Source organism: Alternaria atra (assembly GCF_907166805.1).
Source record: "Alternaria atra isolate CS162 genome assembly, contig: 21, whole genome shotgun sequence".
Classification (NCBI taxonomy): Eukaryota; Fungi; Ascomycota; class Dothideomycetes; order Pleosporales; family Pleosporaceae; genus Alternaria; species Alternaria atra.
Window position 1 is genome coordinate 484,106 of NW_025091319.1, and position 21,360 is coordinate 505,465.

General features: G+C 50.9%; 6 protein-coding genes across 6 annotated transcripts; 3 read left to right on the forward strand and 3 right to left on the reverse strand.

Moving 5' to 3' along the window:
• Positions 1 to 1,203: 1,203 nt before the first annotated feature.
• Positions 1,204 to 2,136, forward strand: ALTATR162_LOCUS598 (uncharacterized protein; the record flags this gene model as incomplete). Its single annotated transcript, XM_043308192.1, has 1 exon — positions 1,204 to 2,136. One exon carries the CDS (start codon positions 1,204 to 1,206, stop codon positions 2,134 to 2,136), a length of 933 nt encoding a protein of 310 aa, XP_043164127.1.
• Positions 2,137 to 2,550: 414 nt separating this feature from the next.
• On the forward strand, positions 2,551 to 3,667 carry ALTATR162_LOCUS599 (uncharacterized protein; the record flags this gene model as incomplete). The annotated part of the gene is made up of 2 exons (XM_043308193.1): positions 2,551 to 2,770; positions 2,823 to 3,667. The coding sequence occupies 2 exons, from the start codon at positions 2,551 to 2,553 to the stop codon at positions 3,665 to 3,667; spliced, it is 1,065 nt and encodes a 354-aa protein (XP_043164128.1).
• Positions 3,668 to 4,860: 1,193 nt separating this feature from the next.
• Positions 4,861 to 6,612, forward strand: ALTATR162_LOCUS600 (uncharacterized protein; the record flags this gene model as incomplete). The annotated part of the gene is made up of 1 exon (XM_043308194.1): positions 4,861 to 6,612. One exon carries the CDS (start codon positions 4,861 to 4,863, stop codon positions 6,610 to 6,612), a length of 1,752 nt encoding a protein of 583 aa, XP_043164129.1.
• A 7,035-nt stretch (positions 6,613 to 13,647) lies between these two features.
• On the reverse strand, positions 13,648 to 14,631 carry ALTATR162_LOCUS601 (uncharacterized protein; the record flags this gene model as incomplete). Its single annotated transcript, XM_043308195.1, has 1 exon — positions 13,648 to 14,631. One exon carries the CDS (start codon positions 14,629 to 14,631, stop codon positions 13,648 to 13,650), a length of 984 nt encoding a protein of 327 aa, XP_043164130.1.
• A 948-nt stretch (positions 14,632 to 15,579) lies between these two features.
• ALTATR162_LOCUS602 (uncharacterized protein) lies at positions 15,580 to 17,985 on the reverse strand (the record flags this gene model as incomplete). The annotated part of the gene is made up of 1 exon (XM_043308196.1): positions 15,580 to 17,985. One exon carries the CDS (start codon positions 17,983 to 17,985, stop codon positions 15,580 to 15,582), a length of 2,406 nt encoding a protein of 801 aa, XP_043164131.1.
• A 940-nt stretch (positions 17,986 to 18,925) lies between these two features.
• Positions 18,926 to 21,016, reverse strand: ALTATR162_LOCUS603 (uncharacterized protein; the record flags this gene model as incomplete). Its single annotated transcript, XM_043308197.1, has 8 exons — positions 18,926 to 19,293; positions 19,348 to 19,361; positions 19,416 to 19,558; positions 19,628 to 19,636; positions 19,688 to 19,749; positions 19,802 to 19,872; positions 20,337 to 20,774; positions 20,844 to 21,016. 8 exons carry the CDS (start codon positions 21,014 to 21,016, stop codon positions 18,926 to 18,928), a joined length of 1,278 nt encoding a protein of 425 aa, XP_043164132.1.
• Between the last annotated feature and the right edge of the window lie 344 nt (positions 21,017 to 21,360).

Genomic DNA, 21,360 nt, shown 5'->3' on the forward strand with positions numbered 1-21,360 from the left:
CTTGGATGTTGCACCATTCAAGTGTCGGCCACTCTAGGCGCTATTATCATCTTCTTCATGTTCATGGTATTGCCTTCCACGACGAAAGTGTTTGGCACCATCACGACTGTCTTTCTCTACGCTACACGCTGTCGTCTCACGTATCAGCGCTCCAACGCAAGACTAAGACTGTTCGTATGGGTGTTGAACTTGATGTATGAAGCTAAAGGGCAACAGATCATCAGCTTCTTTCTTTTGATACCCTTGCATTAAAGGTAGATTCTGGGGGCGTTTTGGAGGATCCTTCTATGGGTATGAGCAGAGCTCACTGGTCCAACAGATACGACAGTTGGTTCAACAGTACGAGTTAGCTGTCTATATAGTATACCTAGTAATGAAACATGAACCCGATAGAGCTCTTCTCCCCCCGTTCCTAGTTCTGTTTCTGACATCGGTATTCCATGGGCGTCGTGGAGGTTACACATGCAATGTACCGTACCTGCATATGCATCCGCGGGCGCTGCTGCCAGGAATCGTCCCGTGTGCATGTGCTTTACCGATAGGACTACCGCCGCACGTTGTGAATTCTACTTATCCTGTGCTGTGATCGGGGGCTTTTTTTCTTTCGTTGCGGCGTCTGTGCCGTGCGTTTATGACGCGGGTTTCCTGATCGGTGAGGAGAGCGCCTTGCCCGCCCATCCTCATCCTTTCAATCGGGCCGAGGGTGTGGCACGGGTTTGTGTCTCACGCGAACATCTTGCAGCGTGATTTCGATACGAGTACTGTGTCTAGCTACGATGTGGTGGGCGTCGCCGTAATTCTAAGGGTGTTATGCAAATATACGTTCTGATATCGACGTCTTTGTCCAGATGGTACCCGGGCAGATGTGTTTACATTTTATTTTCTACTGATATCCCTGAAAACACCCTCGTTCGGCACTCTATACAAGAAATTTCCTAAGAATTGATGGCAACCCATAGTGAATACGAGTTGAGGTGAAGGTGAGAGAGGAGTGTCCACTGTCTTACTGTAAACCCTCTAAACTCAGTCGAACAAGTAGCGGCATAAGAACATCTAGAAGGGCTCAGCAGGTAACAACCCGCTTCCTGACTCTCTCAATTTCCAGCAGCAGCAATTCACTCTCCACTACTCTTTGGAAACTCTTGAGGTATGTATATAATACAAGCCGACGCAAGTAAATGGCTAACGAGATTAGAACGCAAGATGGAGCATCTACCCCGCTACGATGGCACGTTCAGTTTCACCTCTTCAAGACTATACGACAACATCCGGCGCGTTGTTCCTACCTATGATAAGAGAGACCCAAAGACCTGGCCATATGTTACTCTGTCTACGATAGAGAAGCACTGCCCTTACCAGGGGTATCCGGACCTACCGACCGGCGTAGCCTATCAACGAGAGGCAATGAAGCGATACGAAGATATGTACTCACCGGAAGAGCGGAACATCACTGCATCCGTGAACGGTTCCTTACATCAGCGATACCCTTTCAACTACGACAAGTTTGGCGGGCCGAAGGAGAAAGTCGGCATGTCCGGGGCGGAGTATCGCACCTACATGGCGACTATTGTGACTACGCCGTCTACACCGCATGTGCGCGAAGAATGGGAAGACACTGTACCAGACAGCGCAATCGATTGCAACACCCCTTCAGCTTATCGTGGACAGAAGGAGAGCGCATCCCCAACACTAGGCATTAGGGCTCGGGACCGCGACTTCTGTACGAACAAAAAGTGTACGAAAATCAAACGAGAAGCTGCAAGACTGCGTGGGGAGCTTTTCGATAAAGAGTCTCAGCTTTTGGGCTCGCAGGGAGACCTCAAGGAGTACGAGACATCTGAAGGCTTGCGGAGAAGGGCTATGGACGACGCCAAGTATCAGCTGGAGAAGGAGAAGCGGCGCGGGGATGCTGCCGAGAAGGAATGCATGCTTCGCATGGAGATTAATATCAAGTTACTCCAGCGCATGAGAGATCTGGAGATGAAGGTGAAGCAGATGGATGACTTGGACACGTATTGTGCCCAGTTGGAAGCGGAGATTGAGAAGCGAGGCTGCGATCAGGTGTTAAGCTCCGACGAGGACGAGGAAGATCATGGTAAGCCGTCCAAGAGGATGCGACCGGAAAGCACAGAGTAAAGTTGAGCATGCATGGTGGGAGGTTTGTACATGGTTGCCAAAATCGGGAGAACGCGATGTACGACTGCCGCAGAGAAGCCGCAGACGCGAACTCGGCAGCGCTAGCCCTTTACATAACGAACACTTCCCCCCCACTTTGCGTCATCATTGTGAACTGTCACTTCTAGCTATAAAATCCGCCTTGCGTCACTCAATTAGGCAAGAAAATTGATCTGATGCTGTTCTAGATCGGACCGCTGATTCAGACTTGTGAGACCACGCCCTACAACCGCATCCGGATGAGTGCAGTTCGATACAAGAAGAAAAGCTCGTAGCCTGCAAACCATCAGAACTCACAAAGCACGGCTGTTATCGATTAACTTAGCTGAAAGTTTGCGAGACCTTGTGTCCCGGTCATTCAACGACACCACAAACATGGCGCTCCCAGCCACTACGCAGATCGCGGTTCTACTGTCCATCTTCATCTTGCCTATTCTTACATATATCTACTTCACGAGGAACCAGCAAGCAAAGAGCACTGTTGGGCCTTTACCACCAGCGACTGAGATCACGGGCCTCTTCATACACCCGATCAAATCATGCCATGGTTTGTCTGTGAAGTCAGCCAAGCTCTTGCCGACAGGTCTTGATCTGGGTGCGATTTTCTAGTCAGCATTTGGACAACTCGTTTGTACTGACAAAGCCAGATCGGCAATGGATGTGGGTGAGCTACCCAAACTACGAGTTTCTGACGATCCGCCAAAACTCTAAAATGACACTCATCCGGCCAACCTACGACGAGAAGACTGATACCCTCACCGTCACTGCACCAGCGCCGAACTCGATGGATGAGAAGCTAGAGTTCTCTATCCCGGCTCATCCGTCGAAAGAATGGCTCGACGAGAACACCGAGGAGCACTCGGCAAAGATATGGAGCACTACGACGGGAACTCGCGTGTACTCTACCAAGATGACCGGTCCGTTTAACAGCTTCTTCGACAAAGAGGTGCGACTCGTGTACAAGCCTCCAGTTTCCGAGGACCCCAGACCGCTCGTATCGAACGGTGCACCAAACGTCTTAGGAAGAGATGCATCAACTTGTTTCCCAGATCTGATGCCTGTGCTAGTCGGCAATCAAAGCAGCATCGACGAACTCAACACACGCCTCAAAGCTGCAGAGGACTTCACCATTGATGTTCGCCGGTTCAGACCGAATATCCTCGTCAAAGGTGATGCCAACGCGCCCTGGGACGAAGATCGCTGGAAGACTGTCAGAATCACACCTGAGGCTGGCGAAAAACCAATTGTCCTAGACATCACCCAGCGATGCGCGCGCTGTCAGGTGCCAAACGTACACCCTGATTCAGCCGAGAAGCACAAGACGCAGCCCTGGGATGCGCTGATGAAATATCGGAGGATCGACGAGGGAATTACATACAAGCCTTGCTATGGTATGCTGGCTGTACCGAAGACAGTCGGGGATATCAGGGTCGGGATGAAGTTTGAGGTTACAGAGGTTACAGACAAGCATCGGTATATCGCGGGGTTCTAAGGGAACGAAGACTGGTGGTTTATCGTAAAGAGGCTTTGTTACTTGATGGGGGAGAGGATATGAAGCAACGATCTACCATCGCAACGTAAGCTATCGCGATGCAACTGTCGTACAATTCTCCACAAATGTCGCACAACTAGTTAGATCAGTTCGGATCCCCCCTTTCGTCAGCCCTGATCTGTGTAGAGGCTAGCTATAGCCGCAGGCCCAACCTCCTAGAAGAGTGTACGTGCATTCGACTTTGTAGCATCTGCAGTCTACTCAAATAATTGTGGAAAATGTCGCAGAAATAGTCGGATCTCCATAGCCTCCACATGCACATACCAACAACAATGACGAACGCCTGATCAGGATCTGCAGAGCAAGGACAGCCGAAGCGGCTCCGCCACTAACGCTTATCGGGTTTAGCGACGCGTCACGATAGACAAGGGTTACACCCATCAGACTATCAATGGCTGGCTGTATCGCCAACTCTGCTTCCCATTGAGGAATGCACCGTCTACAAACAAGTCCACATTTAGTACAACTGCGTCGATCCTGAGTTCTGCACTGTTCGCGCACGCAACATGGCTACCACGTGGTTTCGAAACAAAGGACCGCAACATGGTGGAGACTACGCGCGTTCATGATCGGACCGTGACGTCTGACAACGACTGAGACCCTGGCGTTGCGGTGCAGGGACACGGAGGGGATACTGAGATGATACAGATAGTGCATTGTACCTTACATACAGCGGTACGACGTATCACCGATGCCATTTTGAGCGAGGAAGGAAAAGCCTAAGGCGTCACTCTTTCCATTCAACAAATCCATCATGGCGGGCGATGCGATGCTGGCTATGCCAATGTCTCCCACACAGTCTCCAAAGGAGTTTGGAAATGCGGCGGTACAGTGGGCGTGTACGCGTCGAGGGAGGATGATGGTCTTGACGATTCTTCTTCTCACACTTCTGCTTGGATTGACGGGTATTAGGCATCATGAGGTGCGCTCAATCTACTCCAGACATCAGAGAGGCTGTCAAGCACATGCGAGACGTGCCCCGCTGGAACTGGTCGTTACTTCTCGGATACAAGCTAACTCCCCCTCAGGCGATCTCTTCACAATACCAGAGCCTTTCCTCTTACTATCCATGGCAACCGTACCTCCCAACCTTGCCCGATATCGTACATTCGCCGTTCAAGACCCCCTCGAACATGACGCTGCAGATCGAGAATGGCGAGCTCGACCATGTACCGCCAAAACTCAAGAAGACGACGCCCAACTTCCACCTCCTCATGCCATCCGAACGCGATACAGACGGCTTTTGCAAGACAACTCTGTCTGCTATGCTTCTAAACTACCCTCCACCGACCGCAGTTCAGCTGTACACGTCGTACGAATCAGACATGGAATTGGAGAGGGGTATATTGAACAGTACACTGCATTACCTAAGTAATGGGAAACTGGTCAAGGATCAAGATCTGATACTCATCGTGGATGGCCAGCAATCATGGTTTCAGCTGCCAAGCGATGTGATCGTCACGCAGTATAAGAAGTTGTTGGCAGATGCCAACATGCGGCTGCTGAAGAAGTATGGCGTTAACAAAGATGGTTTTCAGAAGTTTAATCAGACGATCGTATTCGGTGCGGAGAAGATGTGCCAAAGCGACGATATGGCCTGCAAGTACGTGCCCCAGTCGATACTGCCAGACAGCACATATGGAACGGAGAACAGTAGACGTATATCCGATACCCCAGCAAAGTTCATCCATTCAAAAATGGTCATGGGTCCAGCGAGCGACTTGAAGGCGCTATATCAGGTTGCGCTAGAGAAGTTCATAGAAGGGAGAAGTCAGCCGCAGACGGTTCAGTCGGTATTCACGACTCTGTTTGCCGAACAACAGCTGCGACGAGATGCGGAGGAAGTGGCATCGAAGCACACTGGTACAAAAGTTAAGGACTTCATCACTGGTAGAGCAAGCAAGTTTGAGGCTGAGCGAAGACTGGAGCGTGCGAATACCGAGCTCTTAAACACTACGCGACATGAGTTTTCCATTGGCTTGGACTACACACATGCGCTTTTCCAGCCTTTGGATTATTGTGTCGAAGACGAACTCGTCTCTCTCTTACACGACAACTCGACCGACTTGTCGCAATATAGCCATTCCGACTCAAATACCCAGTACCTCTCCCTCCCAACCGCCCTCAATGAGACCAAGCCTCCATTCTGGCGTCCCGATTTCGTTGAGCATAACCCATCTCCGAACGAGAAGCCAGCATACATCGACAATCTTGAGTTCACTCTGGAACTTGATGGCCTGCCGAGCCGCAAGCTACCTTGGGAAAGCGTTCCTCTTATGCAGAACACATACTCCGGTTCAGTGCCGGCCATCATCCTAAGCAGCTCTTCGCACCCCAGCAGCGAGCGTCCGCCAGTCGCAAACGTTAGCTGGGATAACATGTGGTATGCAGAATACAAACGGGCCATGTTGAGAAATTACTTCCGCGCCCCTCAGTCTCCGAATGGATACCACAACCACCTCGTGGGCGGTGATCGCTACTGGGATAACCGCGGTGGACGAGGTGGCATATGGACCGAGGCCGAGCAGATCTGGCTACCCTGGGGCGAAGTCGACGGCGTTTGCGGGACCTTGCCACAACTAAAAGAAGTGTTCCAGGATGGCAAGGGTGTGTGGCTGCATGAACTGGAGCAGGATAATGAACAGGGTCGTCTTGATGAACAAGAAGAGTATCGGAAAGAGAAGGAGGAAGCACAACTAAAGGATATCATGGAACTGATGAAGTTGGAGAACGAGGAAAAAGAGAAACATGAGAAAGAGCAGAAAGAAAAGATCGACTTTGAGAGGCTGAAGGAGCTTGAGGAGACGCAGACTAAAGAGGGCAAGCATGTTGAGAGGAGGAAGAAGAGATGGGATATTGGTGAGGAGTGTGTGAGATATTGTTAGTGGTTTACTGTTATATACCAGGGTTTCATTTCTTTTGTTTGGGCGGTTTGTTTGCCGGACGCATTTTGGAAGCATCTTGAGGCGCACATCTAGAAAGACTCTAGAGTATGGTAACGTTATTCTACTGTGGTTAGTCATTGTAAGCTCCTTTCTCGATCACACATACACTGGCGACTATGTTATCTCTTCTCGTATCCATCAGTCACCACTTCAGATTCGACCCCAGGTCTGTCTCTTCTATCTGCTTCTCATATCTCGTGGGCGTGGTTGGAAACGTCACGTGCCATCCAGGACAGGCATGATGCAAGGCACAAGATCTAAACATGTGCTAGAATCGCGGTTTTGATAACTACCAAAAGGGACAGATCGGTTTAGCCCAAGGTGCTACACGCAGCTTAACCAGGGTCAATGAACCATACGTGGAAGTCTTTTGTCAATGCACGTAACTTTCTGGTATGATTGCACATAGCTTCAAACTTCCATCATCGATGGGTAATTGTTAACGAGGCATAGTATATCGATGAACTCGTCTAGGACAGCTCAGAAGTCGATGTTCATCCTATAGCATTGGAAGACGCTATGCGTTTCACCATCAGGTCATATCTAGATATTCAGCGCACATGTACATCTAGATCCCACGTGTCTGAGAATTAACACCTTCGTGATTACGAAAAGCACCAAGGCGGTGGTCCCCATGGTTAGGTTCAAGACCGATCTGACTGAGCTTCAGGACTATCGGGTAGTGGTTCTGAGCAAGGCTAGCGAAATGGTTCAATTCCGTGACAGTGAATGGTCCCCGTTGTAGCACCGCCATCAGCAAGGTATCAAGGATAGCTAAAGAATTCTAGAAAGCATAGAAGCATCGATCAAGGATCCAAATTGTCGGTTCATCATCATAGCTTCCTAGAACAGTCAAGCTTGCGAGAAAGTCTTAGCAAATTCGTCGTAACTTCGTACACGTAGATAAGCGAGTACGGCAACGGAGGGCTACACCCGAAGCGGTGAAGCGTATAATGTCACAACAGCGACAATGACTTAGCTCAGCCTTATGCAAGTTTCCGCTGCCGATAACTGCGATAGTACGCTCACATTTGCACAATCTCTGTCGTATTTATTGGTTTGTAGACACGTGTGCCGGAAGGCTGTGTGAGATGATGCGCACGGAAGTATATAAGAGCAAGAATGGTGCCCTATCCTCAGATACATACAACCAACATACTCTTTTGACATTCAAATCACACTCAACCAACGCAACTCAAGCGAGCTTCCACCACAAATAGTCTACAAGATCAACTTCGACTTCGCAACTAGACACCGCAGCCATCACCATGGGGTTTTTAAACTCCTTTTACGCCTTCACCGACCGCTTCAACCGTCCCATCCATATTACGCAAGCTACGCTCGTACTTGCTGCTTTTATCGCAGGATGTGCCCTCATGGCCGATTCATCGATGCCGCGGTCACGATCAACGACTCTAGTACTCGTCTACTCGATCAAATCCGCCTTATTTCTTCTCTACCAATACCTGACCGCACACATGGATCGTTTCAGGAAATTTGCCAGTCTAAAAGCAAATTTCATTCTCGATACTTTGGATTGCTTGTTGTGGTTTACGGCGTTTATCATCTCGTGTATGGGTGGCGGACGTTGTGCGGGCAGTAGTTGTGTGCTAACTGGAATTTGCGCGGCGATTGCTCTGCTGTTGTGGTAAGGCGAACGCGTATTCTTTTTAATAGATGACTTCTAATGGAAGGCTAGTGCAACTTATTTCATCACATCGACTGGAATCAACTGGCCCAGGTGGAGGGCGAGCAAGAAGGTGCCGCAGATGGAGTAAGATTAAAAGACGCCAAACAAAACTGAGGAAAGACGACAGTAGGCCAATTTATATTCAGCTATGGTGAGAGGTTTCTTGTGGTCATTCAAAAAGTGTAGCTAGACTCATGGGTTCCCCTGTTCGTCAGATCAAACCACTCTTGATTCTCCATCCTGGGGTATCCTGCCGATTCACCGATCTGCGCTATCTTCTTATTCTGCCAGACGCAGTAGGAGTTGATGAAGGCAAGGATACCGAGACAGATACTCCAACAGGCGACAATCATTAATTTGGCAGGGACGTAGCGCGGAGCATCGCCAGGGCGCGAAGCTTGTGGGCTTTTGGTATAAGAGTTTGTAAGCGAGGGGGGAGGAGCAGTGGTACTTGGTCTCTTGTATGAGTGTATGAGTGTATTCATGTCCCTATCACAACAGTCAGTCTTGAGATTCAAGTGCAACAGCAAGGTTAAAGTAACAGACTAACGTCGATCCAAGCGTGCCGGGACGCACGGTGTAACGGGACGCTTTCTCTTCCAGACCCTCGGATTGCCCCTAGTGTTCTTAGATACAGACAAGTGCAATGCGCATCTATTCAGCAGCTCTCATTCATCTAGTACATTAGCCTCTAATGCTAAAAAGCGCTTCGTTGGCTATGCTATCGCCCGTTCTGTTAGTGCTGTTCACCAACTCTCCTTTAACAGCCCCCTAATTATTCGCAACAATACATATCTGTAAAGAGCTCGGTAGGCTACAAAGCAAGATAAGATAATAAAGATCAAGACTGCAGCCTTAAAAAGTTAATTAAAGATAGAAAACGCTAATTCCGACTGTTTCTCCGCGCAAACAGTAAGATCGTCGAAACGCGTCCAGCCAGTCGTGCGCAGTTAGTGAGTCTTCGCATGCAGTAACTTGCAGTAGCATGCTGAGATATTTACGTGCCCACCCCGCGGGCTGTGGCTGAGAATCGCAGATCTAAGCGGCTCTTATTTCCGACTTTGCAGGTAGCCGTTGGTCCAGTGGTGCAACAAGAAAGTATCTTTACGTCTACACGACCTACATCCCTACGCACACTTCCTCGTTAATATGAGTGTTGTGGGACGCTACGATGGCAGTCTAAGTAGAACTGTTCTTCTGCTGACACCTGCCTATGTGCGCAATGGTCCAGTGCAAGCTGTGAAGTGGCGCGGCGCAGGATGCTCGATGTGCCCAGCATCCGCTCAGCCTGGTCGCATGCACTGCCTCCACAGGCAGCCTTCACAGCAGCCCAGCGTAAGCTTCCTTTGCCTGCTTTAGTCTGTCGCGACTATGCCTTTCTACTCTCAACACCTCTAAAGCTGTTCCCGCCTCGCCTTTCCTAGGCTAAGCTAAGATTGCAAACGCTATGCGGCTTCTCCATTATAACGCGCTAGGAAGGCTTGTCTTGACAGATTTCCGCGGCAAACCGATCCCGCCCTACGCCATTCTGTCTCACAGATGGAGCGACTCCGAGATCCTTATCGAAGACATATCGAGCGGAAACTACACGAAGAAGGAAGAAGGCTATCGAAAGCTCCAGTTTTGCATTAAACAGGCGGCGCAGGACAAGCTTGAGTACTTCTGGATCGACACATGCTGCATTGACAGATGGAACAACAATGAGCGCTCGAAAGCAATTAACTCGATGTTCCAGTGGTACAAGAGCGCGGCACGGTGCTATGTCTTCTTGTCAGATGTGTCAGTGTCGACCACGATAGAGCTAGTCCAACGCAGCGACTGGGAGGCGTCGTTCCGCAAAAGCGCATGGTTCACGCGGGGATGGACGCTTCAAGAGCTTATCGCGCCAGTTTCAGTTGAGTTCTTCTCGTGCGAAGGACGGCGCATAGGCGACAAAACATCGCTCGACGAGCTCATACACGAGATCACTAATATCCCGCTCGCAGCACTACGCAACTGTCCTTTAAACGAATTCAAGACATCTGAGCGAAGGCGATGGGTAGGAAATCGCAGAACAAAAGAAGAAGAAGATATTGTATATTGCCTGCTTGGGATTCTCAGTGTCTCTATGCCCACCGCGTATGGCGAAGGACAGGAGAGTGCAGGGAGCAGACTGCAGGCTGAACTAGGAGCTAGTAACGCACCGTCGATCATTCCGTTCCCACAAAATCCCCGCTTCGTTGGTCGAGAATCACAGCTCGCCGAGCTAGAAGCAACGCTCTTTAGCAACGAACAAACCACTACTACATTAGCGATCGTTGGACCTAGCGGAACAGGCAAGTCGCAGCTCGCGCTCAAGGTTGCACACAGAACAAGGCAGAACAACGAGAACTGCTCAGTCTTTTGGATGGACGCGAGTGACAAAGACAGTCTTTACCAGTCGTTTGCAAGTGTTGCGCAGAAGCTTAGCGTTTCAGGCTGGGACGACGATCAGGTCGACATAAAGCAGCTTATGAAACGCTGTGTAGTAGAGATTAGTGTGCGGCAGTGTTTGCTAGTCTTCGATAACACAGAGCACACCACTCTGCGATCTGGCGGCTCGTCCACGACAGAAGCGGCGGACTTAGCTGACTATCTGCCACAGTCTAAGCTATGTTCTGTCATCTTTACAACAACTAGCACCGACACAGCTCAGGCGCTTGCTTTACAGAACATTATAGCGCTCCAAGAGCTGACACTAGACACGGCGCTAAGAATGCTGCAAGTCCGCTTAGAGAGGCCAATCACGAACACTGAGCAGCAAGAAGCCGAGCACTTGCTGAAAGAGCTATCGTATCTCCCTCTAGCAGTCATGCAAGCAGCGGCCTGTATAAAGGCTAGCGGTATGACGGTGCAAGAGTATCGATCACGACTAGACGAGCACAAAGGACTCATTACCGAGCTCAGCGGTGACTGGTCTGAGGGTAGACTACAAGGTTTCAGCGTGAAAGACCCTGTCGCTGCTGCACTGTTTCTCTCCATAGACCAGATTAGTGATAGTAATACGTCTGCCGCAGACTATCTGTTTCTTGCTGCATGCGTAGACCAGAAAGACATCTCGCTCGATCTTCTAGAGGCAGCCTCGACGCAAGCAAGAGAAGACGCTATCAGGATACTTGATAGGTATGCGCTCGTCACTAGGCGACCCGCTGAGTCTGCGCTCGATGTTCATTAGCTAGTCCATCAAGCTCTACGCAAGTGGCTGCAAGTGCAGGGACAGCTCCAAGAATGGACTAAACGCACTATCGAACAGCTACTTCGGGTATTTCCAGACGATGACCATAGTAACAGAAGTAAGTGGAGACGACTGCTTCCGCATGCCCAGTATGTTCTGTCGCATAGTCTGGCAGATGATAACGACGACGAAAGATTGCGCCTTGCATCGAAATTTGCTAGGACTCTATTGAGTGACGGGCGATATAGAGAGGCTGAAGAGCTGTTTGTAGAAGTGATGGAGACAATGAAGAGAGTGCTTACCGACGAACATCTTAACACGCTGACCAGCATGGGCAACCTAGCGTCGACATACAGGAACCAAGGGCGATGGAAGGAGGCGGAAGAGCTGGACGTGCAAGTGATGGAGACAAGGAAGAGAGTGCTTACCGACGAGCATCCTGACACGCTGACCAGCATGGCCAACCTAGCGTTGACATACTGGAACAAAGGGCGGTGGAAGGAGGCTGAAGAGCTGTTTGTAGAAGTGATAGAGACAATGAAGAGAGTGCTTACCGGCGAATATCCTGACACGCTGACCAGCATGGCCAACCTAGCGTCGACGTACAGGAACCAAGGGCGATGGAAGGAGGCGGAAGAGCTAGACGTGCAAGTGATGGAGACGAGGAAGAGAGTGCTTACCGACGAACATCCTTCTACGCTGACCAGCATGCATAATCTCGCCTTCACTCTGCAGTCGCAAGCCCGTCACGAAGAAGCTTTTGCACTAATGAAAAGATGCTTTCAGCTGAGTAAGCAGGTTCTTGGCGAGGAACACCCTAATACACAGTCTTCGCTTAACATGCTAAGTAACTGGCGGGCGGAGTGTGAATGAATCTATAATGAGACAACTTTATTATATTACCGTTATCTGTGACTAGATCGTGAAGTTGGATGCTGCAGCCGCTATCTAGAAATAAGAGCTGTTTAAGGCAATGAGCTTAGCTTCCTAGCCACAGCGCGCGGGGCAGGCGCGGGGCAGGCGCGTAGATATCTTAGCACGCTACGGCAAGTTGCCGCATACCAAGAGCTGTTAAAGACGCACGGCCTCTTCGACGCGTTTTTATGAATTTGCTATCTGCGCGGAGAAACTGCCGAGATGTATCTCTATTGCCCTTTTAAGACTGCAGTCTTAATCTCTACTATCCTAGCTTTCTTCCCAGCCCACCAAGCTCTGCTTAGATATGTGCTGTCACAATTAAACAGGGGAGTGTTAGAGGAGAGTTAGGAGAAGGCGTTAATAGAACGAGCGACAGCACGGTTAACAACGTGTTTTTTAGTGTTAGAGACTAACGTGCTAAGATAACAGAAGCTGCAGAATAGATGCGCATTGCATTTATCTGTACAGAGTATTAGAGAACACTAGGGACAATCCGAAGGCCCGGAAGAGAAAGCGTCCCGTTACACCGTGCGTCCTGGCACGCTTGGATCGACGTTAATAGCCTGGATATACCCCAGTCAACGCAGCTCACCGACGCGTCGACCCAAACATCGGGCCACCCCCCTCTCCATCCTGCTGGGGTGAGTATCACTGTCACGTAACGGACAACGGTGGCAAAACGTGCTGCAATAGACACCATCTCGGCCAAGGATGCGATGATGGCGAATGACTAGCCACTCACGACAACATCACCCATAACATGCTGAACTGCATGCGCTTCATATGTCTGAGGATACTCTGCGTCGATAGCGAGCAGTGCCGTCGCATCAACTACTATTTTGGAAATGCATGTTTTCAAGAAGACTGTGCAGACAAAGAGCCAGAATGTGGCTTCCATGGTGCAGAGCATGGCGATGATGAAGAAATCCACCATTGGAAGCTAGGGAGGCTGCGTTACAAGCGCATCATTTAGCGCGGCCAGGTGGATGGGCAGACAGGGAGAAGAGAGACGAGGATCGTGGCCGAGTGGCCTCGTAGGCGAGCTGATGTGTGACATTGGACAAGCAGAAAACGTTTCGTCAAGAGCTCACAAATGGCGTGGATCAAGGAATGCTTTTGGTGGAGGTGCCTGCATTTGTCATGATAAAATCAACAAGCCCAACATGGAGCCAAACTACATAACCTTGGGCTGACTCTCAGCAAGCTTAATCTTGCCCTGCTCATCATACACAATCTCCCTAATCTTAACACACCTCAAATGATTCACCCCTTTACTCAAACTCGAATCATGGTAAAACAGATACCACTTGCCCTTGAACTCGGCAATACTATGATGTGTCGTCCACCCAATAACCGGCTCTAGGATCCTGCCTCCGTAGGTAAACGGACCGAGCGGGCTGTCACCGGTCGCATAGCACAGGAAATGTGTGTCGCCAGTGGAATACGAAAAGTAGTATTTTCCATTATACTTGTGCATCCACGCGGCTTCGAAGAACCGTCTGTCATGGTCTGCGGCTTTGATGGGTTCACCCGCTTCGTCGAGGATGACGACGTCTTTGACGTCTGTTGTGAAGGATGTCATGTCGTCGGAGAGTTTTGCTACCTTTGCACAGAGAGCGTTGCCGGATTGCGCTTCCATGGTTTCGTAGTCCTCGCGGATGAACTTTCCTGTCTTCCAGCATTGGAGTTGGCCGCCCCAGATGCCGCCAAAATAAAGGTATGCAGAGCCATCTTCGTCGACAAAGGAGGCTGGGTCGATGCTGAAGCTGCCTTTGATGGGTTCGGCTTCTGGCTTAAATGGTCCTTCGGGCTTGTCGCCGGTGGCTACACCGACTCTGAAGATGCCCTCCTTGTCTCGCGCCGGGAAGAAAAGGTAGTATTTTCCGTTCTTGCTGGCGGCATCGGGAGCCCAAAGTTGCTTTTGCACCCAGGGGATATCTTCTTGCTTGAGGGCTACGCCGTGGTCTGTGACGGGGCCGCCTACTTCTTCCATGCTGAAAACGTGGTAGTCGTTCATGTCATATTGGTCGCCGTTGTCGTTGTCTTGGATGTCTGTCTCGCGGTCATGCGAGGGGTAGACATAGAGCTTGCCATTGAAAACATGGGCCGAAGGGTCGGCGGTGAAAACGTGGGTGACGATAGGCTCTTTGTCCGCCATGATATATGTGTTTAGTCGTAAATGTCTGGAAGTTGAACTGAAGAAAATAACAACGTCGTATGGCTATATGTAGGCATCCCCATGGGTCTTATGTATGGAGGGGTATTCAGCCCCACGGTGCACCAGGCTCTCACATTTACCCGGCGGGACGGCTATCCTAAAGCCAAGCACTTTGCAGTTGGATCCAAGAAAGTCATCCCACTTAGTATTGCTCAATGGCGGTACAATGGTGTCCGCGAAGGATGAAGAGAATGATGGAAGTTCGGCGTGGTGTTTAGCCGTCAATTCTTCCGCCGCACAAGCGTGTCATTTTGGTGCTAATCTGCCTCGGGTGTGCGGGCGTCATGCGCTGCAACCGCGGGAAGTTCGCGCAATATGCAGCCCTGGAGATTTAGGACTACGGTGAAGTGTCGCAAGGGAGTGAGGTATAAGTTGGTACACGGCTGAGGAGTCTATGGAAAGTCTGCATTCCTTCGTTCCATACCTTTCATATTATATACTACAAGTAATATCCATGTTCCTAGAAAGACACTCACACGCATCCTTAAAAATGTCTAATAGCTTCGCAAGTTGCACCGGGGGTATTTTAATGCTCAGCCTAGAACGCCACTACCCAAGAACAGGATACCTCTTCTTCCTCAATAGCAACGGCTGAGGTTTCAACGCACTTCTACCTGTCAAAATCTCAATACCACCGTCCAAGTTAGGTGGGCTGCATGCAGCGGTACGAAGCGCGCTCGAAATCCTCATACCAAGAACTGAACTAGATGTACGCCGACGTGGAGATGCCACATGCGTAAGAACGAATTGGGTCTCTTTGAGAGTAAACTCTTCCATCCCTTCAGCCACGTTGTGAACGTCCCGGCATCTACCCACTCCCTGGCAACGACCTTGTCTAAGAGATGTCAGTACACCTGCAGACTCAATACAAGCGCAGAAGCACCGGGCTCAAGTCTGTAGGGTCTGGTACAGCTTCATGGTCTTGTTCCGCACATCTTCACACTGTTGCAGCGCAGCAATGTGCCGCTCCTGTGCAAGCTTCCATGTCTCCATGACGCTCTCGTCTTCCTCCATCTTAGCCAGATAGCTCGCAAACCCAAGCTTCTTGGTTGTCTCGCCGCGGTTGTGGATGAAATTGTCGTCCAGGTCCTCCATCTCGCTGCTTCGTGCAGCAAAGTGGCCAGTAAGGACTTTGCAGTAGTTTCGGTATGATTTGACGTAGATGCGCATGCGGTCAAAATAGTGGTTCGCGGAGTCCAGATCCACCTTGGCTGGTGGGGGAGGTGCATAAGGTATCTCGGGATACTTGAGATTCTTGGCAGCGTTGGTCTTGACGGGGTGTAAGTTGGAAGCTTGTGAAGGGAATGGGAGTGCATCCCCAACAGAGCCCATCCCAGAAAGTCCGTTGCTTTGAGGCTCAACAACTGGATTTATCATGTCTGGACCGAGACTATTTAGCCCTCCAACAGGCGGTTTTGCGGTAGTAGCGGACGAAGGTGCAGTAGCAGAGCCGTTCGGCATGGCGCCTACACCCGATGTGTTTAGTTTCGGTGACGTTGGCGCTGTGCGTGTGCCCTTCTTAGCTGGCTTTGCGTTCGATAGTGGGCCAGAGTCGATGTCCATGGCATCTACGTCGCCGTTTACTGGCTCTTCAGCAAATGCCTGGTATTTAGGTCGCGACGCATCAGTTGACTCCTGAGCCTTCGAAGCTCCGTTCTGGTGTACAGACGCCTTTCGCGCAGCCTTTGGCCGTTTTGTAGTCTCCGACGGTCGACGAGGCGATGTCTCCTTCGATTCGTTGTACACCCAGTTCGGATCCTTGAACGTCTCTTGCCAGTCTTGAGGACTGAACTTGGCAGTATGTGGCGCCATCTTAGGCGGAGCGAAGTTGATGCCAGGGGGTGGCCCCGGAGGAGGCGGAGGTATCGACTGTCCAAATGGCGAAACGGGGGGACCCATTGGCCGTGTGCTGAATGGGTTGCGATCCGTCGCGTTTCGTTGTGATCTGCCGCGGGTTGGAGAGGCTCGACCTTTCCCGTTGGCACCTTTTTGCATGTTAGGAGCAAAGTAACTATCACTGCCTTCGAACTTGCCGTGCCAGTCCGAAGGCGAGAACTTCATATTGATGCTTTCTTCACTCCTGCTCTTGAAGCTGTTGGGTATGTTCCCCGTCCCGCCGTTACTCTGCCGTTTTGGGTCGGGGGTTGTGAAGTTGCTTTCTGCCCAGGTTGGCGGGGGCGGTCTTGTGTTTTGCGGTGGTGGAGGTGGTGGATCACGGTGTTTGTTGCCGCTGTTGAAGACTTCTGGTTCGGACTCTTCATCGCTAGAGTCAGGATAACCGTGAGCAAAGGGATTCGGCTTCGCATTGGACTTCTTCCCCTGTGTTCTGCGGCCCGAGTCTGAGTATGCGCCAGCGTCTTGCGAATGGCTTGCTCTGTGTGTATGTGTCGGTGAGTTGCGCACACTAGAGGACCTTCCAATCCCGTCAAACATGGAAGTACGCTCGCCCGATACATGGGAGTAGTATGGTGTGCGAACGCGGTTGGCTTCGGAATATGGGGCATCGTCGGCTTGGCTGTCCTTCGGGGGAGTCGTAGAGGTGGGTGGAGTTGGAGCCGGACGGGCATAGTTCCTATACGCTGACCGTGCCTGGCCTTCATCGACGCCTGGTGTCGAGGGGTCAAATCCTGTCTTGGAAGAAGGAACTCTTGTACTTTGACTGCGGCCGAAGGGAGTACCGTTGGGGTTGTTCTGCGGATTGCTCTGCGAAGTGTTATGGGCACTGGGGTTGTGCTGTCGAGGATCCTCGCCCCGCGGCTGCTTCATTTTCTGCCATGCTGTGAAGACATTCGCCCGAGCCTCGGCATCCCTTGCCTTTGCGTCTGGTCGCTGCGCCGTTGGTGGCGGGCGGAAGTTTCTATTCGTGAACCTGTCCGCGCCGTTGTTGTATGTGTTATGGTGTTGCGGTGGGGGAGGGCGTGCTTGGGCCTGTGGTTTCGGAGGAGGAGCACGATAGTAAGTTCCTTGGGGCGTGGTTGTAGAGTATGCGTTCCGTGGAGGTGGCGGCGGTCTCGTTTTCGGTGTATTCGGTGTGTTCCCAGGAGCAGACACATTGCGGTGTTTCCTTCTATCGGAATCATACTTTGCTCGCGAGGGTGCATCACATAGTATCTCGTGTGCGGCCTGGATCTCTTGGAAGCGAATAACGAATTCGGCTTCGCGCCCAGGGTTTCGATCTGGGTGATACTGCAGCGCCAGCGTCCGGAAGGCCTTGCGAATCTCGTTCTCGCTGGCGTTGGCGGGAACCTTGAGGTCGGCATAGTAGTTTCGCGAGGGATCGGCTTTGATAACCATGGCGGCGGTGTTTGCGGCGAGATTTGAGAGCTAAGGCAAGCAGTGTATTGCAGAGTGCGCCCGCTCTACTCTTATAGGCAGCTCTAGTCGTCAAATAGCCTGGTGGTTGTCGCCCTTTCACTGCCTCGTCTGTTCGCAGGGCAGTGCTGCTCAGATGACGATGGTTGGTCGCGCGCGTGAACGTCGGAACATTGTGTATCGGAAGTTGAACCTCAGTACAGCAGCAGCAAAAGCCTGGAGTAATCACCTCGTCAGCCGCATGTCGTCAGTGTTGCAGAGGTGTGTGTGTGTGTGTGTGTACCCTTTGCGTCTATTGGAGCTCTAGTCGCTTGTTGCGCTGGCGTCAAGGTGCTGCATGTGTTATGAGTTGGGCTGAGATGTTTTGGCTGAGAGGGGCCCAGGCAACGCTTGTGACAGCCTACTAGCAACACCCTAGCTGACCCACGACGACCCGATTTAATCACTCTCTGCCCTCCTCAAAACCCTGTATATTGCAATTGTCATTGGCGTGCCCATTGAAGGTTACAGTAAACATCGTACACATATCCTGCTTTGACATTTCGTCTGACGTCGATGGTGCAGCTGTCTTACCGGTACCGGTCAGCTACGTATGTGGAAATGCATCTATCTCTTCTTGGCTATAAGCAAAGCAAGGCATAATCGCTTATTTTGGAACAAGTGCTGTACAACACCACATCTGTCGTCGCAGAGGTCTCTTCACACTTGAGTATACAATTATCTCACTTCACATGCAGAGGAACAGCCTAAGTGTTGTCTTCGTAAAGATCATGAATCCATGGTATTGATTTTGAAAGTCCTGACAGCTTTTATGCCGCTCGGAAGCTACGTAGCCCAGGACACCCTATTCCATTCACGCCAGCCCATACGCTGAAAACAATCGACCAGACGTTGCACCAAGCACACCACATGCTCAATGCATTTAACGGTAGCGCCAAAGGGAGAGGGTGTTGTGCCTCTTCCAGGTCTTCCTCCTGCCGGCAGTGGTGTTGTTGAACTTGTGTCCACGACCAAGACCACGGCTCTTCTTGCCGGTGGCGGTGAGACCACGAGCCTCGCGGTGCTTGTGGACGGGCTTGACGATCCAGTTGATACGGGGATCGCGGCGGATGGCCTTGTGCTGGGGGTCGACGCAGATAACCTCGTAGTACTTGTAGGTGGAGTCCTGGTTGATCCAGTAGGAGTTGAGGACGCGGAGGTTGGCGCAGCGGCGGCCGATACGCTCCTCAGCAGTGGACTTGAGCGAGCGCTGGTACTTGAGCTGGTTGATACCCTGGTTGGTAGGCTTGCCTGTTCACTTGTCAGTTTTCTGCTCATACAGCGAAGCGATTGCGTGCTGCGTACCGTAGGTAGCGCCCCTAGAAAGCGAATGTTAGCATTGGTTCCTTCTCTAAGATTAGGATAGCACGTACTTGGGAGCCTGCCTCTTGCGGCCTCCACGGCGGACGCGGATGCGGTAGATAACGTAACCCTGCTTGGCCTTGTATCCGAGACGGCGGGCCTTGTCGGGGCGCGAGGGGCGGCTTGCGCGGTGGATGACCTTAAGTTGGCGAAGCTATCGATGCACTCTCAGCAAAGTTCAACGAGTACACCAATTGAGACTTGAGTCTCAGGATAATCATACCTCCCAGCACTGTCGCAACGTTAGCAAAGGTCTTTGTCCAGCTCAATTGTGTATACATACGCGAACGCGCATCAAGAAGCGCATCATGTCCGACTGCTTCTTCTTCTGAAGTTCTTCGACATCTACGGCGGATCAGCTACGAGCGGGCAATTGCGATATTCGATGTGCGCTTACACTTGAGGGCACCCATCTGTAGTATCGTTAGTATAGAGTCGTTAAGAATCAGCAATATCGTGGTAACGTACCTTGACTGTTGGTTAGTAGATTGTCGACGCTGTCGTGCTGGAGGTTGCGAAAAGATGATAGATCCGATCAATTTCGACTGTGGGTGGCCCGTGCAAGACGCTAGCTTGACGAGGCATCGCGCTAGACTGATATGACTCGGTCAGAAAATCGTCAGCGCGGAGCATGACGCGAACCTGAGAAGATGCGAACACCATAGGTGGAAGGTTGTATGACAATTGTTGCTCAACGACATTTAGAGAGAAGAGAAAGACAGGAATTTTGGATCTTGGGTACTGTGTTGTTCACGAGCCATGCTACGCCACTAGAAGTCATGCGAAGTACTGTTTCTAAGAGAAGCGCGCGTTTGCCTCGTTCGTCTTGCCCACCCACATACCACCAGAAACACTACAGCGTCACTTATACCTAGCACCCATCATCCACCGGCAATCCCTTAACCATTCTCTTAACCTCCCTCTCTGTATACCTCAAACTCTTCTGCAGTTCAAAGTTCAGCTCAACCTCCTCCCCTCCCTCCATATTCATATCCCTATCTTCGTCCGCCTCTGCCATCACACAATCTTCCACATCAGCACCCAACACCTTCTTAACGTTCCTCAATGCAACCCGAGCCCCCTTCTTGAGTTGTTGGTCTGTATCTTCGACGTCTTGCTTCCATGTGTTCACGAGAGCTGCAGGCTGCTCTTCGCGTAGTTTTGCAATCATGCCGTCTAGTCTTTGGTATTCATTTACGAGGGCTTCGGATGCACTCAAGATGATGTTGGCAGAAGTGAAGACCGCATTACCAGCGATGTGAGTGCCTACAAAAGTTGCCGCCTCGCTTTTTACGGGTCGATTTGGGGTTTGCAGGGCTTCGAGGATCGTAAATGCGAGTTCACCACGGCGGCGTTGTTCTTCCCTCTTGCTGCAGCAGCTGTCAGTACTTGAGTCAACGTTGTAGTAGCCCTTGCATATACTCAATGCCCTGACTTACGCTTCGAGCTTTCGCTTTGCAAGCAGTCCGTTGAGCTGCTTCTGGTCGGCCACTATCGTTTCGCGGAATCGCTGCACGTGTAGGTTACCGTTCTTTGTCTTCTCGAGGATACGACTGAGAGCGAGCATCTGCCGGCTCTCGGGCGCTGCGGTATGGGCACGTTGTCGTGCCATGGTTGAGGTGAAAGTGTTGGTGAGTCAACGTGAGATGATGAAGGAAGGAAGGAGCTATCTGATGTCAACACCATGTTGAGGCCTGCAGGCCTTCACACCACATTCAACCTTCAAACGAAAATCAAAACTTAGGTCAGGAGGTCGTCAAAGTGTAGATTATATGCAAAACTTCGCGAAATCCGGATGGAGCCTGTAGGGCTTCGAAGCATTTCTCACATTTGGAAAAATTATGAAGGTAAAGCCAGGAGGTCCTCGAGAAACTTCAAGCCTTTGGAGAAACTTTGAAAATTAGGCCAGGAGGTTGTGAAGGCATAGATTCCGTGCACAATCTTCAGAAACGCTGG